At 39.7% G+C, this 18,766-nt stretch overlaps 1 protein-coding gene across 7 annotated transcripts in view; it reads left to right on the top strand.

The window, feature by feature from the left end:
• OMA1 (OMA1 zinc metallopeptidase) overlaps window positions 1–8,754 on the top strand; it is a 108,448-nt gene extending 99,694 nt beyond the window's left edge. For 2 of the 7 annotated variants that reach the window (XR_010321396.1, XR_010321400.1), the window contains one exon: window positions 2,886–2,994. Coding sequence is in view for 2 of the 7 variants with exons in the window: in XM_064282032.1 (XP_064138102.1) it covers window positions 2,886–3,098 (213 nt within the window). In the remaining 5 variants the exon portion in view is untranslated. Of the gene's footprint in view, window positions 1–2,885 lie in introns of all 7 variants that reach the window. The other 5 variants (XR_010321398.1, XR_010321397.1, XR_010321399.1 and 2 more) reach the window with 4 other exon arrangements.
• The last annotated feature ends 10,012 nt before the right edge of the window (window positions 8,755–18,766 follow it).

Raw genomic sequence — 18,766 nt, 5'->3', positions numbered from 1 at the left:
ATAGCAATCCTACTCCCTTACAGATATTTAGCGCGTTATCAATTGATAACGGGAAAGGGATGCCCATAGGCAGTAGTATAGTAAAAACAGCAGGGGGTTAGTTAGGAGTCTTGGGTTCTAATTTTTACCCAGGCACTTAATTTTGAGGAATTCGCCTAATCTAACCTTCACTTTTCTTCATCTGTAAAATTGGGATACTTGAGATGGTGATATCTCCTGGGAGTCCCTGGGTGGTACAAATGGTTAACACTCAGCTGCTAACTGAAAGGTTGGAAGTTCAAGCCTACCCAGAGATGCCTTGGAAGAAAGTCTTGGGGATCTACTTCCAAAAAATCAGCGATCGAAAACCCTATGTGGTACAATTCTACTCGGACACACATGGAGTTGCCATGAGTCAAAACTGACTTGACAGCAACTGGTTAATATCTCCTAGGTGTTTTATGTATTTGTGTGAGTAAAATCAATCCTTTCTCCTTCCCTCACCTGCCTTCCTGTCCTTCCCTCCTTACCTCCCTCTCTTCTTTCTTTCCTTCCTTTTCTTGTGAGACACTTTAATGGTAAAAATTCTATACCAGGCTCAGAATTTCAAAAGTGGTTCACATCATAACTTTAGATAACACGTAAAATACCTGGCCCAGAACAAGGCACGTAGAAAGTGAACAGTACATGTTAGTTCCTTTCACTTCTAGTTCGAATCCTTTGGAATTGTTACATGCTACGTGGCTGGCAAATTCCATATTTAACCCCAAATCTTCCTTTGGATTCTCAGAACCACATATTCTTGCTGTTGAGAGTGCGTGCCTGCTTTCTATTAGACTGTAAACTCTTAAGAGTGTTTTTCCAGTGACATTTACCGTAATGATTTATTCATAGCTATTCTATAAATATTTGTTTAAAATTCAGCATGCATTTACTCAGTGCCTATTATGTGCAGTGCACAAAGTTTAATAGGAAAGTCAAAGGAAATGGAAAGATGTACTCTAGCTGTACAATAGAAAAATTTTGCTTACTTTTGTTCAGTGAAGATACGTTCAGTAAGATAGGCTTGAATTTATAAAAATAAAAACACGTTGGCACCCTAAAATGTAACAAAATCAATATGGAAAGTTAAGCAAAAAAGCAGAAAAAAAAATTTAACCAGGATATTTAATAAAAGCTTACTGGGCAAAATAGGTGAACCTTTGATAGAAACACATATGACTTGTAACAGGATTCCTCTTGCTAGATAAAGGAGAGAAACAGTTTACATATGAAGAAATATTGATAGAAACCCTTCATGAAGAAAGTATAGTTTTTCTAACAAGTAAAGAAACATAGCTCAAACATTTCCAAAGTACATTTATATAGTAAAAGATTTATCCCAGAACCGTATCATGTGGTGCGAAAAATCATTAGAGCAGAAAGCATGTTGTGCAGAAAGCATTAACAAATGCGGTTTCTAATCCCAGCTTTTTGATGTCCGAGACAGCTCTTTGTACTCTGCCAGTCACTTAACCTCTCTTGGGCTCAATTTCCTCATCTGTAAATTTTAGCTGATGATTTCTATGGAGTCTGAGCTTTGAAATTCTGTGGTTGTCTCGATAAAAATTATGAAATCTTGTGTTACCTGGTTGTGAATAACTCAGGTATGTCTGTATTGCTGATGGCCATATAAATTGGTAAAGCCTTTTCAGGTAGTAAGCAGTCTGTTTCTATGTAATAAAAATTATACACCTGTTCTTACTCTTTGGTTAGGTCATTCATTTTAGAGAATATACTTCAGGTAAACCCAAACAGAAGTTAAAAATTAAGATCTTTTTATTTTAGACAAAGATTTTCACAGTAGGGTAATTTATAAAAGCCAAATAAAACAAAGCTATGGAAGCAATTCAAATACCCAATAATAGGGAAATACAAAAGTAAATTGCACGAGGGCAGGGACCCTGGCTACTGATCAATGTGTACCTAGCTGGGGTGCGTGTCTCCGAACTTTGGGCGACGGAAGATCTGGTAGGCCTTCCTGACAGCTGCTCTCCATTGTTATTTAAGACTGATCTTAAAGTATCAGTCTTCCTACCCTGCCCTCTATTTTCCTACTTCCCAGAGATAACCATTTTCAACTCTTTTACATGACTCTTTTGGTATTTCCTACTCTGTCTACATAATGTGCTTACATTACTGCTTTCCAGGTTTTCAGTCTTAGGCATTATCTATCTTCCATTGTAGAGGATGAGAACTAAGCTCTCTCATCACTATCACAACTTACGCACACACATCTTGCTATCCCCCTTCCGAATATAGTTGTGATTTTCGTTACAGGATGCATTGTTTTCAGAGCCGTAAACACTAGTCACAAGCGAGCCGTGTAGTCTACTGTGATTACTTTTTCTTTCCATGCAGCACTTTCTTTTACCTGGAGGTAAAAATTATCATGGTTTTGATTTGTTTACCCTTCTAGGTTATTTGCGTAAGGTCCGCCTCAAACCGTCCCAGTTATTATGTGTGTCTTCTTTTAGTGAGCTCAGATATCTATATTCCATTGTTTTGCTTTTCTTGAAAAAATATCTCACAGAATCTTCAGATCTTTTCTAATGTGGATGGTGGTTCTCAGGTTCTGCTTGAGTTTGAAACCATGGCAGGATCTGCAAGAAGGCTTGTTTATCCCCAGCAGAGTATTTGGGCAGTCACTGCAGATATACTTGTTGTTTTTTAAATATATGTGAGCAAATCATGAAAATATAATTATTTACCATGAATTTGTCTCTGGTTCTCTTTTATGTGTTGTAACTAAGGTACCATGTATTTTAAAACCACAGATTGTATTATATTTGTTTTACATAGACCATATTATGAATTACTGAAATATTCTTAACACATTTGTATTTTTTAAATTGTATTCTTTATAGGTTCTTAAAATTAGAGAGATCTGTAATTGCCCACCACTTTCTGAACCAGACCCTCGATTACTATTCAGACTCAGCATGAAGCATTTTCTTGAAGAATCACAGAAAGAAGACTTAAATATCACTGTTAAGAAACAGAAAACGAATACTCTTCCTGTTGAAAAGCAGGAGCAAATACCATTGACACACATAGTTGAGAAAAGAACTAGCAACTGAATTACATTTTATGAGACACAGGGTATATGAAGAATGCAGCAATCCTTGTCATGTTATGTTACTTTTTAAAAAATGGTGTTTGAAATGAAAAAAAAAAAAAGATACTCAGGGTCAAATCATGTATATTATAGATATTATCTTAATTCTTTTACTATGTATTTTTTCATGAAATATTGATGTATTTTAATGTTTTAAAATATCTTCAATGAGGGAAATATCACAGAATAAATTTATATTATACATTTTACTCTGTCTCATACTTGCTTTTGATTTGGAAGACAGCCCCTAGTGGATGAGAAATAAGAAGGTACAGTAATTATCATTGTAGAGATGGTCCCATCTAAACTGCTTTTCAGAGTCTAGGTGGCTACGATGAACTGGAAAACCGACAGTCTGAAGGCATCTGTTTGCAGGATTTGGTTTGCATTGGGTGGGGTTCTGTGAAAGGGGACCCTTGGAATAGAGAATTCCCCAGTCCTCACCCATGGATTATGAAGGAAAAATGTGACAGGTAGAAGCTGAAGAAGTTGTTTTCATGGGGAAGCACAAGTAGTGCTGTTTGTGGCCCAAGTGACAAAGTAAGAAAATAGGGGGACGGGCATTTCCATGTAAACACAGTATGGTTCTGGTGTAGTGAACTCTTAACAGAAGGCCGGGTCATCTTGGCTTCTTCAAGGTTTTTTGCAGTTTGGAAATCTCAGGGATTCTCATGGAAGAAAACACCCTGTTTTTGTCGAGAGTACCACCAGAGAGGCAGGGGCAAGATGCTGCCCCCATGTTCTCCTTGGGCAGCAGACATCAGCAGAGGAGCAGGAGGAAGATGAGAGAAGTGGCACAGGGAACATTCCCAGGGACATCCAGAAATTACTACTGTGTTATGTATAGTAATAATATTTGTATTCCAAAACTGGTGAGGCCTAGTGATGTTTAGGCTACATTCCTAAGAGGGACGCTTTTCTTGAAACCATTACATTAAGTAAATATTTTCTTAGAGAATTAAACAGGAAGGAAACTACCTTTTATAGAGTTGCTACTATAAGCTGGACCCTGTGTTGGTTTCATTTATCCCACAACCTTATGAGATAGGTGTTATTCTCATTTTGCAATGAGAAACAGACTTAGAGCGGTTAAATAATATACCCAGGGTCTCTTAGAAAGAGCAATATGAGGTCTATTAGACTACGAAGCTGCCCGTTTTTCATTACTGTCACGTATCTAAGTCTAAGCTATTAAAAGGAACAAAGGCTTATCAACTATTTGTTAGCTTCTTCATGTATGGCTTCAATACAAGTAGAAGTCTCATAAAATTGGAGACCACTTGTGTTGTCTGCAGGATGATCAGTTCCAGGTTAAGGCAGGTTCAGTGTAATGAATTCCTTAATGTGGCCCTTCTAGCCATGATCTTTGTGACTCACACACAATGATTGAGTGAGACTGTGCAGAGAAGGTATATGGAACCTGTGATGGTTGGGGTTGTGTGTCAGTTTGTCTAAGCCGTGATTCCCATTATTGTTTGGTTGTCCTCCATTTTGTGTGTTGTGAATTCTGACCTCTACATATTGATGAGGCAGGATTGGTGTAGCGTGTGTCTTAGCTACCCATGATGTAACTTCTTTTTAAATGCAACTATAATATTAGCAATTGAACTCAAAAGTGGTGTATGCCATGTTAGTGGAATGAGATGAACTGGATTATAAATTTTTTAGTGGTTATGAGGTACTAAGATTTTTACTATATACCACATTTTCTATAAAAAGAATGTTCCACATATTCTACAGCAAAGAAAATGAGTCCGTGAACTGAACTGTTTCAACAATCAGTGTAAAATTCTGTTGATCTCCTGCAATGAAAAATTGACTTTACCAATTTTGCTTTAAATAGCTCATACTTCAGTTTTGATGCTTGTTTTGTAATAAATGCTATAATTGCAAATGAAAAGATGTCATAAAAGAAAATTTAATCATCAGAAAACAAATATTACAATAAATTATTTTTAGATCTTTCATCTTTAACATGTTATAATTAAAAACATTTCTTTTTATTCTGTGCTCTTACAAATTTTTCAATGATGTCATCACAAGCTGCCAAACAATACCTACTTCCACGCATTATAAGGATAATGAATGGAGCCTCTTGAATCATTGTTGTGTGCTTGCTTTTCCTTGTGTCCTGCTTGGCATCTCGGGTTCTTCGCTTGGACAACTGGTGCCCCTGCTTTGTTGATGCCCTAAGCATGTGCTTACCTTGCTTCCTGGGTAATCCATCCCTGAGGATGATTTTCTAGGGCCCCTTCTCGCTCCGATGCTTCTATCAAAATTGACATGAAAAACCTGGGGCCAGGCAGGGTTAGAGTCTCTCCCTACCTGTGAGAGCCTGTGAGCTCTCATCTGGAATGTGTCCTGGCACTGTTGAATTTCCTTAGACAAAATATTTACCTAGTTGTTAAGAAGATGGGTTCAGAGCCTTTTTATGTATTTCAGGACTTACTACATAGATTGCTTGTAAGGTATTTCTTGATCGGTGTGCAAGACAACACTTGCAAGGAGAAGGTTCAGATTAACTGTTCTCCACACAGTCATTCTTTACATTCCTAGTGACGAGTTTTGTAAGAGGCACTCGACAACATGTAAAGACACTTTGAGAATGTCACCTGGAGGTAAACAGTAAAATGCACCGTTAGACTTCCCTGCAGATTTCCTAGTAAAATGGCAAAGTGGAAACCCTAGTCTATTTTCCCTTCCATCCCATTGTCACATCTAATTGTGTTGTTGAGACTTACTGGAAAACATACCAGTTGACATCATGTCAGAAAGAGCAGAGATAATACAGAAATAATATCTTTATAGTAGGTATGAAAAAGTTTTTTTGTTTTTTTGGGTGGTGGTGGTGATTTTTTTCCTTAACCCATGGAATCAATAACACCAAAAGAAATGTTACATTTCAGCGCAAGGTTTTAGAAATGAAATGGCAGTTCCAAAGCAGTACATATACATGTATTTACATCTTATATGGAAACAACCTCTCTGTATGTTCTGTATTGTCAGTTTTTCTCTGTGCCGGTAAGATTTAGATGTTGGCTGGGCTCAGTTGTTACGAGCATGTAGTAATAAAGACAAGGCAGAAACTCAATCTAATCTCTTCTATAATCCAGATAATTGTAAGACTGTATACTCAAACTAAGCTCAGAGAGTAGGGACTGTGTGTATTTATTGCTATATCCCTAGTATCTAGCAGTTCTTGGCACACTGTAGGCATTCAATTAATATTTTACTGACACCCCACACTCAACATCAATCATCTGGTCAAAGGATCAAACAATTAAAAAGACAATCATACTTTATGAAATTTCTGCTTCTTGATAGCTGTAGGACCTTAGAAAAGTCACTTAAATTCTCTAACCCTCATTTTTTCCTTTGTAAAGTGGTAACAAATTCTACCTCAGAGTTTGATGCAATGATTAAGTAAAATGATATATTTAAAGCATTTAGCACAATGTCTAGAGCTCCAAACAACAAAAATAGCTACCATTTATTGAATGCTTACTTTGTACCAGGCACTATGCTAAGCATTTTTCTAGTGTTATCGAACCTCACTGCAGCCCTGTAATATGATAGGTATTGTTATCTCCATATTATAGATCAGGAACTGAAGTTTAGAAGGGTAATGAAACTTGCCCAAGGTTACACAGTATGTTTATTAAGATTGTTTCGCTTGGAAGAACAGAAAACCCCAAACTCAGTCAAGAGAACTTAACGGCCCCACCTAAGAGAAAATTGTGTTAGCTTAGGGTATAATTTAATCCAAAGGATCGTGGTTATCATCAGAGCAATGGCTCCTTTCCTCTGTAATTTTCTTAGCTCTGGCTTCCCTCTTCCCTGATGATACTGAGAAGGCAGCCAGTAGCTTGTGAGTTACGTGTTACTTGATCCGCATCCAGGTGGGAAAAGTGACTTACCTCACAACTATTGAACCCTCAACACTAATTGTACCATGTAATGAGTACCCTTGAAGCAACACTATGACAGGGGATGGAAAGATCTTGATTGGCTTGGACTTCTCAGGACCCAGCATAAGCGAGGATGGCTACCGCATGATGGTAGGGTCTATCACAATAAGTACCAGACCTGGAATTAAAACTCATTACATTTACCCTCTTTCAGTGGGCAAAGAAACAAGATAATTCCTTGAAGATATGATCGGAAATGAGGCTTCATTTGAGCAAAAATAATATAGCATAAGTTTTAAGTTGGTGTGATACTAAATTTCCATTAACATCATTGCTTTATCATTTATAAGGTATTTTTTAACTTGAATGAATCTCGTATCCTCAAAACCAACCTAGAGATTGGCAAGTGGTGTTATTCATAGGGGAGAAAACTAAAGCTTGGAGGAATTAAGCAAGTTACCCAAGTATGCACTTCAAGCAACTGGCTGAACTGGGATTAGAACTGAAGGATTTATTGATTTGTAATTTAGTGCTCTTTCTGCAATAGCACATTGTTTGGAGAGGGAGAGATATTATCTCCATTTTTTATCTGGAAGTGGAAGCTTAAAGATATTACATGTGTGTCCAGCGCAGCTGACCTCTTAATGGCAGAACTGAATTCAAACCCTCGTCTTTTAACTCCAAAGCCTGTGCTCTTCATCTCTTTACCGCCATTTCAGTTGACAAGTCTCATAAAGGAAATGAGAAGTACTGATTTCCCCTCACCCCTCACTTGTGAACGGCAAACCCAATGCCCTCTTTTTCCTTATTTAAAAGCATTTTAAGCATATTCACACACGTGAAGAATAAAATTCCTGTTAATCACCTCAAAGTATATTTTTGGGTGGAGCAAACTGTTAAGCATTGGGCTACTAGCTGAAAGGACGGTGGTTCAAATCCACCCAGAGGTGACTCAGAAGACAGGCCTGGCTATCTGCTTCTGAGAGGTCATAGCCTTGAAAGTCCTTTGGAGTAGTTCTACTCGGCACATATGGGGTCGCCATGAGTCAGAATCGACTCCTTGACAACTAACAATAACAACAACAGAGAGTTATTTAATCTGTGGTGAGAAATACCTCCCACTTCATTACTGGAAAGAAAACCCTATCTGTGTTTTTTCTACCCCCTTTACACCTTGCCCCTTAACTTCCATCAGAAAACCACAACCTTCAAAATTAGGCCAGTGATTCCCAGCCATTACATCACCAAGGACTCCTTTCACACTACCTGGATCTGTGCACAAGGAGTTTTACACAACAAAGTTCTCTCTGTCTTCAAGCTGGAGTGTCTCTTCACTCACGATCAGGGTCCATCTCTGTGCTGGCTGCTTAGGGGTTGGGATCACCGGGCCTGGGTCTAAGTCAGTGTGGTCCTGTTTCCAGGTCTCAGAATTTCTGTGATATCATCAAAGACAAATCAGGGCCTCTGATCATCATGTGATTTCTGGCATTGCCAAAATAAAAGTAATTTGTGATTTTAATTAGTCTGGATGGCCTTATTATGTGAGAGAAAATAGAAAAGTTTTAGTTTTGCTCTTTGAAATAGTATTGTTGGTGGACTCCCAGTGCCATCTTCACAGACTCCAAGGGGCCTGGGACATCATCCTTGGGCAGCACTAGTCTAAAATCAAATTTCCTTTTTTTTTTTTAAGGATATAAAGAAAGTAAAACCACTTATTAGTTTTGACCAGTATTTTTTATGAAGCATAATCATGTTTTTGTAGGTTGGAGATGATGAGTGTTCTATTTAAGGATTCTGTTGATGGAAATATATTTTTTAAAGTAAAATGGTTTTGTACAGAAACAAACACGTTGATTTTAATTTTTTCCATGACTGTTCCCCTGTGATGTTGTAGAACAACATCACTAGTCTTATTTTCTCTTTGAGAAGATGGGATAATAATATTTACACTGCCTACATCCAAGGGTTACTGTGGCTTTTAGATAAAGTAGCATGAATATGCTTTGTAGAGCATCCAAAATGCTGTACCCATGTTGATTCTTATATTTTAGCATCGTCTTAGTCTGGACTATAAGATTATTAAAGAGAGGTTATTTCCTAAAAGAGTGATTTGCCTGATCTGATACAACCCAGAACTGAGGATGATTTGTTTTCTCTCAAGTGTGAGAAAAAGGGAAACTTTTATTTGGAGCATGTTTTGGTCTGACTTATGAGTGTATGTGTGTGTGTTATTATCTAATTGAAGCATATGGCATTATGACCCTGGTCTAGAGAGAATTCCTTATTTCTATCATTTCTATATTCTGATACTTAAGTCTAGAGAAATAGTACCAGCCTTGAACTGGAATCACCAACCCATTCTCCAGATGACGAGCTGGGAGAATGGGAACTAATGTTTATTGAGCCATATTAAGGCAAGATTTCACAACCTTTCTTAGTCTCTTAATCCTCACAGCAGCTCCATGAGGCATAGGTTATTCTCCCCAGTTTATAGACAAGGAAATGGGGACTCACAGGACTGTGTAACTTGCCCACGCTCACACAGATAGCACGGACAGTGCACACAGTACATCAGCTTCCCCATCCTCTGATGGAATGATTCTGGGGTGTATTCCATAGTTTTCTCAGAGAGTCCCCTGTAGGACCAAGTCCCAGTTGGCCATTGCTGTAACCCACCCGTTAATGCATGCTTTATGTGGCTTTTGTCTCTTCCCAGTCTCACTTTCTCCACTCCCTCACTTGTGCTTCCCATAATCACCTCCCACGCAAACTACCTGTACACTAGTCCCTCTCTCAGAGCCTGCTGTTGGGGGAAGATCATACTATGACAGTTAACTATCAATCTTCCTTTTTTTCTCCTCCTTTTCCCCTTTCTCCTTTTTATTGAATCCCCACAACATCCCCATTTTACAGATTGAAGAAACTAAAGTTCAGAGAGGTGAAGTCACTTGCCCGTGGTCTCACGGCAAATATTTTTAATAATCCTTACCTTTTAGGGTTGTTTTGAGGATGTAATGAGCCAACCATCAGGTAGAAGTGGGCTTTGTAAACCGTAGTATTGTTCACATGTTGCTCATTGTCCCTTCATAGTGCTGTCCCCCCCGCCCAATGATGATGACATGGAAGCTGATCCTGTGTGGTGCTCAGAGTGGCCATAAACACGTCCAAGTACAACAGCTGATCATTCCACACGATCAGTCCCCAGAGCAGCCTCACAGTTTGAACCTGTTACCTGTGATTCATAGGATCTGGGTCTGGAGTGACCCTACTAGCCACCCATAAAAAAAAAATAGTCCAGGCATAAAGTGGTATTTCCACACGTGACAGCTCACCCAGGAGCGGGAGAAGTTTATTTAATATTCAGAACAGATTGCAGAGTAACGCTGAACGGCCTCATCCGAACACAGAAATCTGACGGAAGCCCAGGTGAAGGAAATGCAGGCTGGGGAGACAAGCCAGCCTTGGGCAGACCTGCTTAGCAGTGCTCAGACTTACTCTGCAGAGGGCACTCCAGTTGGATGGTTCTGGAGATGAGGTTGTTATAGCTCAGTAAGATCAAGCCACTAACAAAAAGGGCAGTAACAGGAGCAATAATAATAGCCCCTATTCGTTACTGCGACCTCTTATAAGCCCTTGACATGCAGTAGCTGATGTGATTCCTACAACATTCTGTTAGCGAATATGCTTGTCCTAGTTCATTTATGAATGAAGAAATTGGAGCCCAGAGAGCCTAAGTGACTTGATCCAGACTTCACAGGTCAGACTACCTCACACTTTGGAGCTTGCGGGCCTCAGGCTTAACACCACTTGGAGGTGTTAGGTGTTTGTAGGTTGGCTCTTTAGCTGGCTAGTTAGTTTATAACGCATGAAAATACTGTGTGATATGAGAAAATATCAAATCAGGTAGATCTTAGACAAATGACTTCACTTTCCTGGGACTGCTTCCTCTCCTATCAACTAATCAGTAATACCTGTGCCAGAGAATGTCCGTGAGAAGGTAACGGGCTTATACGTGTAGGTGCCTGGCTCAGTGTTTGCTTGGCACCTGCTGCATCATCACCACATGCCACTTCTCCTTCCCTCTCAACCCACTTCCAAGGACAATTTACAAGGGTAAGTTTGGAGCTAAGCCTTGAGAGGAGATTCGCTTCTTGCCAGGCCTCATATTAATTAAAAGATTCCTTTTTAAGACAGAGAACTCCAAGAGTCAAATGTAAGAAGGATTTTTCAACAAACTCTTTTATTTGCTACTCAAAATCACATTAAGTAATAATCAGGTATTGCCTTCCCTGGTTTCTGAGCCCTTTACTGATGAGTAAAGGACTGTTTTAAATGTCCCAACAGAACTAGTGAGCCCTTCTTACCCCCAGCCCTCTTGACTTAGGGAGGGCAGTCTGCCATGGTCAAGTTCAATGGCTACAACTAGTCACTGACTCTGTCCCTTGAGAGGAACGTCTTGTCCCTCTTTTTACCCAAGATATTGGCAGGCTAGGTCTCTAAGTGAGGCTTGTGAAAAGAGCTAAGGACGAGAGACAAAAAAACAAAACAAAAAACCCAACAACAAAAACTAAAGTTAGTAGGATCGAAGATACCTTGGATAGGAGGTGGTCACTTCTCAGAGAAGATGGTATCGTAAGGACAGATGGCACAGAAAGAACTGTGTTACTTCTATTCAGGACTGAGGCTAATGGTCACAAATTGTACCCTGCACACCTCCAGAGGGCACCATTCACCCAGACTGTAATGTGAATAACACCTGTCGAGCTATGCAACAAGACCCTGCCAAATGTGACTTCGTCTTTTCAGAAAGGGACATGATCCTTAAGGTAGAACACCAGTGTGACCTGAATCTCAGGATGGGAGAAGAGATGGTCAGCGAGACCCTGCCTATTTCATAATGTTTATAATAATGATAGTTAATCATAACAGTTAACACTTATGGAGTAAACTGTATTAGGGCCTCTACTAAGCATTTTTCATCTATTATCCCATTTTATAATATAATAGGGAGTCCTGGTGGCATAGTGGTTAAGAGCTACAGCTGCTAACCAAAAGGTTGGCAGTTTGAATCCACCAGCCGCTCCTTGGAAACCCTATAGGACAGTTCTACTCTGTCCTATAGGGTCACTCTGAGTCAGAGTCGACTTGATGGCAACAAGTTTTTATCCCGTTTTACCCTAACTGTAATACTGCTGTTGCCCAACAAACAGCCATACTTCCTTCTCAGTAAACTTTCGTTTTGTTTAGGTGACAGCGTGCCCTGCTGTAAAGAATAAATCATGACTGTTTAAGTCAGTCAAGGCAATTCTATTCTCCTAAGCCAGTAGTTCACGCGGTGTTGTTAAGTACCATCGAGTCTGTTCCGACTCTTAGGGATTCCATGCAACAGAACAAAACACTGCCGGTCTGCCCCATCCTCACGATTGTTGCTATGCTTGAGCCCATTGTTGCAGCCACTGTGTCAGTCTATCTTGTTGAGGATCCATCTCTTTTTCCCTGACCCTCTACTTTACCAACCATGATGTCCTTTTCCAGGGACTCATCCCTTCTGATAACATGTCCAAAGTATGTGAGACATAGTGTCCCCAGCCTTGCTTCTAAGGAGCATTCTGGTTGTACTTCTTCCAAGACAGATTTATTCGTTCTTTTGGCAGTCCATGGTATATTCAATATTCTTTGCAAACATCACAATTCAAAGGCATCAGTTCTTCAGTCTTCCTTATTCACTGCCCAGCTTTCACATGCACATAAGGCAATTAAAAGTACCATGGCTTGGGTCAGGCGCACCTTAGGCTTCAAAGTAACATCTTTGCTTTTTAACACTTTGAAGAGATTTCTTGCAGCCGATTTGCCCAATGCAATGTCTTTTGATTTCTTGATTGCTGCTTCCATGGTGTTGACTGTGGATCCAAGTAAAATGAAATCCTTGACAACCTCAATTTTTTCTCTATTTATCATGATGTTGCTTAACGGTCCAGTTGTAAGGATTTTTGTTTTCTTTGTGTTGAGGTGTAATCCATACTGAAGGCTGTGGTCTTTGATCTTCATTGCTAAGTGCTTCAAGTCCTCTTTACTTTCAGCAAGCAAGGTTGAGTCATCTGTATAATGCAGGTTGTTAATGAGTCTTCCTCCAATCCTGATGTCCCGTTCTTCTTCATATAGTCCAGCTTCGCAGATTATTTGCTCAGCATGCAGATTGAAGAGGCATGGTGAAAGGATACATTCCTGAGACACACCTTTCCTGACTTTAAACCATGCACTATGCCCTTGTTCTGTCCGAACAACTGCCTCTTGATCCATGTACAGATTCCTCATGAGCACAATTAAGTGTTCCAGAATTCCCATTCTTTGCAGTGTTATCCATAATTTGTTATGATCCACACAGTCAAATGCCTTAGCATAGTCAGTAAAACGGAGGTAAACATCTTCCTGGTATTCTCTGTTTTCACCCAGGATCCATCTGACATCAGCAATGATATCCCTGGTTCTATGTCCTGTTCTAAATCCAGCCTGAATTTCTGGCAGTTCCTTGTTCATATACTGCTGTAGCCACTTATGAATGATCTTCAGCAAAATTTTGCTTGTAAGTGATAATGATATTTTTCAATAATTTCCACACTCAGTTGGATCACCTTTTTGGGAATAGGCATAAATATGGATCTCTTCCAGTCGGTTGGCCAGGCGGCTGTCTTCCAAATTTCTTGGCATAGATGAGTGAGCACTTCCAGCGCTGCATCCATTTGTCAAAACTTCTCAGTTGGTATTCTGTTTTTCACCAATGCCTTCAGTGCAGCTTGGACTTCTTCCTTCTGTACCATCAGTTCCTGATCGTATGTTAGCTTCTGAAATGGTTGAACATCAACCAATTCTTTTCAGTATAGTAATTCAGTGTATTCCTTCCATGTTCTTTTGATGCCTCCTGCTTCGTTTAATATTTTCCCCATAGATCCTTCAGTATTGCATCTTGAGGCTTGAATTTTTTCTTCAATTCTTTCAGCTTGAGAAATGTTGGGCAAGTTCTTCCCTTTTGGTTTTCTATCTCCAGATCTTTGTACATGCCATAATGATACTTTACTTTGTCTTCTTGAGCCATCCTTTGAAATCTTCTGTTCAGTTCTTGTACTTCATCATTTTTTTTCCTTTTGCTTTAGCTACTTGATGTTTAAGAGCAACTTTCAGAGTCTCTTCTGACATCCATTTAGGTCTTTTCTTTCTCTCCTGTCTTCTTAATGACCTCTTGCTTTCTGCATATGTGATAAATGTCCTTCATGTAATTCCAAACTCATCTGGTCTTTGGTCTTTAGTGTTCAATGCATCAAGTGTATTCTTGAGATGGTCTCTAAATTCAGGTGAGATATACTGAAGGTTATATTTTGGCTCTTGTGGACTTTTTCTAATTTTCTTCTGTTGCAACTTGAACTTGCATATGAGTAATTGATGGTCTGATCCTCAGTTGGCCCCTGGCCTTGTTCTGACTGATACTGAGCTTTTCCTTTGTCTCTTTCCATGGATGTAGTTGATTTGATTCCTGTGTACTCCATCTGGCCAGGTCCATGTGTATAGTCACCATTTATGTTAATGAAAAAAGGTATTTGCAAGTTCATTGGTCTTGCAAAATTCAATCATGGGATCTCCGGCATCACTTCTATCACCAAGTCCATGTTTTCCAACTACTGATCCTTCTTCTTTGTTTCCAGCTTTTGAATTCCAATCATCAATAATTATCAGTTCATCGTGATTGCATGTTCGATTGATTTCAGACCACAGAAGCTGGTAAAAATCTTCAATTTCTTCATCTTTGACCCTAGTGGTTGGTGCATAAGTTTGAATAATAGTTATATTAACTGGTCTTCCTTGTAGGCGTATGGATATTATCCTATCACTTTTTTGTGAAATGGGGTCTTTAAATACCTATATTGTTTATGCTACTATTAATTGGATATTCTCTTACTTGCACCCAAGAGTACTCCTACAGATAAAATGTTGTTATCTCCATCTCACAAATAAGAAAACTGAGGCTAAGTTAAATAACTTTCCCACTGTCATGCTGCTAGTAAGTGGGAGGGCCAGGATTCAAACCAGGTCTCCTGAGTCTGAGCTTTTCACTGCTACTGTTTTGCCTGGAGGCCAAGGTCTACTATCCAGGGGAGTTACATTTTCCAGGGGAATGTGCTGGCCCAATCAAGTAAGGAGAGCTCTCAACAGTGGGCAGCTTTGCCAGGTAGGGAGCTCTCCATTAATGAAGAAGTTCAGCAGAGGGAAGATGGCCATCATCTTGAGTTGTTGGAGAGGAGATTCTAAGTAGCAGGCAGAACTGAGGAAAATACACTGGGAGTGAGAGTCAAATGTTCTATAAGTATATCCTGGAATAGAACCAAATGGACACAAAGAATCGGGGGGAAAAGCTGCAATCTTGGCTAACAACGTTTTCACTCTGATAGAGCAGTGTCTCAGGCATCTGAGCTCAGGGAATGGATTCTACAACTACTGTTGGACTGCAGAAGGAGGTGGTGTGGTGAAGGGAAAGGTCAGACCTGGGTCTGCATCAGACTCCTAGCTCTCCATTTTTACCTGTGAACCTCACCTTCCCCCTTTGTCATTTGGGAAGAATGTCCTCAGTGTACTTCACAGGGCCACCGTGAGGATTAAATTGAGATGATTATACATGTCCACAAACATTTATTGAGGACCTACTATGTGCCTATCCTTCTGCTGAGTTCTGATATTTGTGTAAGCTATAAAAAGCTTCCCAAATTTAAAATAATTGAGTATTTTTTCTTTTTAAAATTATCCAACTCCTGTTTCCCTCTTACCCCACCAAAGGAACAAAACAGGATCCCATCCATCTATTTTGAAATAAATTGAGCTCTTATCTAGGAAAATAGAAGAAATGGCTCCAATGCACAGAGTTTCCCGCAAGACAAATCTCCAATGGCCTCTCCCTGCCACCGCTCAATAATGGTGTTTGCTGTAAATCAGAGAGCTTCTTTATCAAGTGCCTTGGAAGTGCTTGGGACCGATTTAGCCCTAGAGTGAGATTAATCACAAATGCTGCTTTAGAAAGAGTGATGGATGTGAATAAGAAGGTTCAGTGGAGATCATTCTGATTCACCCTCTTCCTGTAGATAGCTTGAGATTGCCAAACTAGGGCTGTAAGTTTTTTAACACCTTGGTTTGAGGCAAGGCAATGCATTCAAGAATAAATTTCTTTATACCTGACAATGGTCTAGAGGGACAAGAAAAGGAACTAATGTTTCATGAAGCACCTACTATGTGGCCCAGGCACTATACTTATGTCAAATTATATAATCCCCACAAAAAGTCCATGAGATAGGACTGTTTGTCCTCATTGTGCAGATGATAAAAGTGAAATGACTTGCACAAGGTTATGTAATGACCAAGGGGCAGAGTTAAGACTGAAATGCAGATCCATGGGACTCCAGAATCCTACCATGCAGCCTGTTGGAATCTTGACTGTGGATTTCTGGTGGCAGAGATCAATGTACACACCAAGAAATAAATGGAAGTGGCTTGTTGTGACTACTGGCCCCAACAGTGATGTCCATGACAGTCCTTTGGACCCAGATTTAATGATGTTCTGTAATGACCTTCCCAAACATCTCACTTTTTTTTGAAGGAGATAGAGGGTGGATGAACAAATGAATGAAAGTCCACCTGGCAGTGAGTTTCTTCCTCCACAGTGTGGTGGCCATGGAAGGTGTCTTACTTTCTGAATGTTGCCATAACACAAATGCCACAAATGGGTAAAGAACAGAAATTTATTTTTTCATGGTTCAGGAGGCTAGAAGCTCGAATTCAGGACATAGTTCTAGGAGGAGGTTCTTTCTTATCTATTTCAATTTCTGGTAGCTGCCAGCAATCCTTGGTGTTCTTGGGCTTGTAGATGTTACCTGTCTCTATCATCAGTCTTCCTTTCCCCCGTGAATGTCTCTGTATCTATTCTGCTCTCTTTATAACTCAGAAGTGATTAGGTTTAGGACCCACCCTACTGTAGTATGATGTCATTAACATAAGAAAATCCCTCTTTCCAAACAGTCATATTTGTAAGTGCCGGGGTTAGGATTTCAACACATATTTTGGAGGACATAATTCAATCCACAAGAGAGGGGTACCACTCAGATCCCCCTTGAGGGGTACTTTTCAAAAAAATCCATTGTAAGGAGCATGGTTGACTAATGTTCCAGCTGCCACATCTTCAGAACCACTGCAGTGCTTCACCTGGGCTGCCCCCAGCCATTGACTGAGCAAGGCAGGAGTGCTTGACCTAGGCCATTCCTGATGGACATGGGGCTCCTCTAATGGACAACCTTTGTCTGGGGACTCTCTGTTGGCCTGGCTGAGACCTTCTTAGAACTTTACTGCAGTCAGAAGCTGTTCCTACTCGATTCTCCTTCCTTCCTGCTCTCTTTTCACAGGTATCAGATATGCATCATGGTTTGAAGGTTTTCCCTGACTTCTCCTGCTCCCTTCCCCCTTTATCCTGCATAGGTATCCCACCTTCCCACTCCCACCCCAGTAAATCTTTTACACATCCAATCCCATCTTGTTGTTTGCTTCTTGGAGGACTCTAATGGACAGAGTGATTCTATTTTCTCAACCCAAAACTGGTCTAAAAAGAAAAAAAAACTGATATGTGATTGTTTTTCTGAAAAAAAAAAAAAAAAAGAGTATAAAAACTCAATCATAGGAGAAACAATTAGTAGAACCACTCTGGAGAGTAACTTGGCATTACCTAATAAAGTTGAAGAAGCACCCTGCAGCCACCAATGACATGCATGCACCCTAAGGAAACTCTGGCATATGTGCCAGAAACACGTGGTCAAGAATGTTCACTGCAGCACTATTTGAAATATCAAAAGCTTGGAAACAATCTAAATGTCTATTAGGAAAATAGATCAATTTTATGATATTGTCATGCAATGGAAAACTATAGGGCAGTGAAAAATGAATGGAATTAGAGACCAAGGCATCAACACAGAAATGCCTCAAAAACATACTGTTAAGCAAAACAAAGTTGCTGAGTGATACTTACAGTATATGACACTTATATAAAGTTATTCAACATGTATAATGTCACAATATATCATTTGTAGACACATACATATGTAGTAAAAGAACAAAAATATACTAGTGAATGAGCAAGGTTACTGCTGGGGCAAGAGAGAGTGGAATACATTCAGGTTTGGTATTTTAAACTGAGTCATTGAGTGTTCATCGTACCTGTGCTTTTCACATGCCTAAAGTATTTCATAATTAAAAATTAAAACATGTTGAATCATAGCTAACACATTGCCTCTATTACAAAGTAACAAAATGATTTGAAATCGGCTGTGTTTTACAAAACCTGGGCTGGATGTAGCCGCGTGTTAGCAGTTGGACGAGCCTTAATGCAATGGCTTTCACTGCACTGAGTCACAATTACTTATTTTTATGCCTGTTCCTACCCTCTTTCTTTCGCCGAGCCTCAGTGGACCATGAGCTCTTAGTAAGAAGACTCTCACCTCCTTATTTCTGAATCCTAGTGGGTATGACAGTAGCTGGGGAGCAATATGTGTTTATTACGTTTTTAATAAGAAGGAGATGAGAAAACTGAGGACTGAGAAGAGAGAAGGCAGGTAGAAGAGATGGCAGAGCATCAGTAACTATTTTCATTAAGCTAGAAATAGAAGGGCAGAGGGTCTGCTTCTGTCAGAGCACAGTT

This window comes from Loxodonta africana, chromosome 3 (genome assembly GCF_030014295.1).
Source record: "Loxodonta africana isolate mLoxAfr1 chromosome 3, mLoxAfr1.hap2, whole genome shotgun sequence".
Lineage (NCBI taxonomy): Eukaryota > Metazoa > Chordata > Mammalia > Proboscidea > Elephantidae > Loxodonta > Loxodonta africana.
This window is presented reverse-complemented; position numbering and strand designations above follow the sequence as displayed.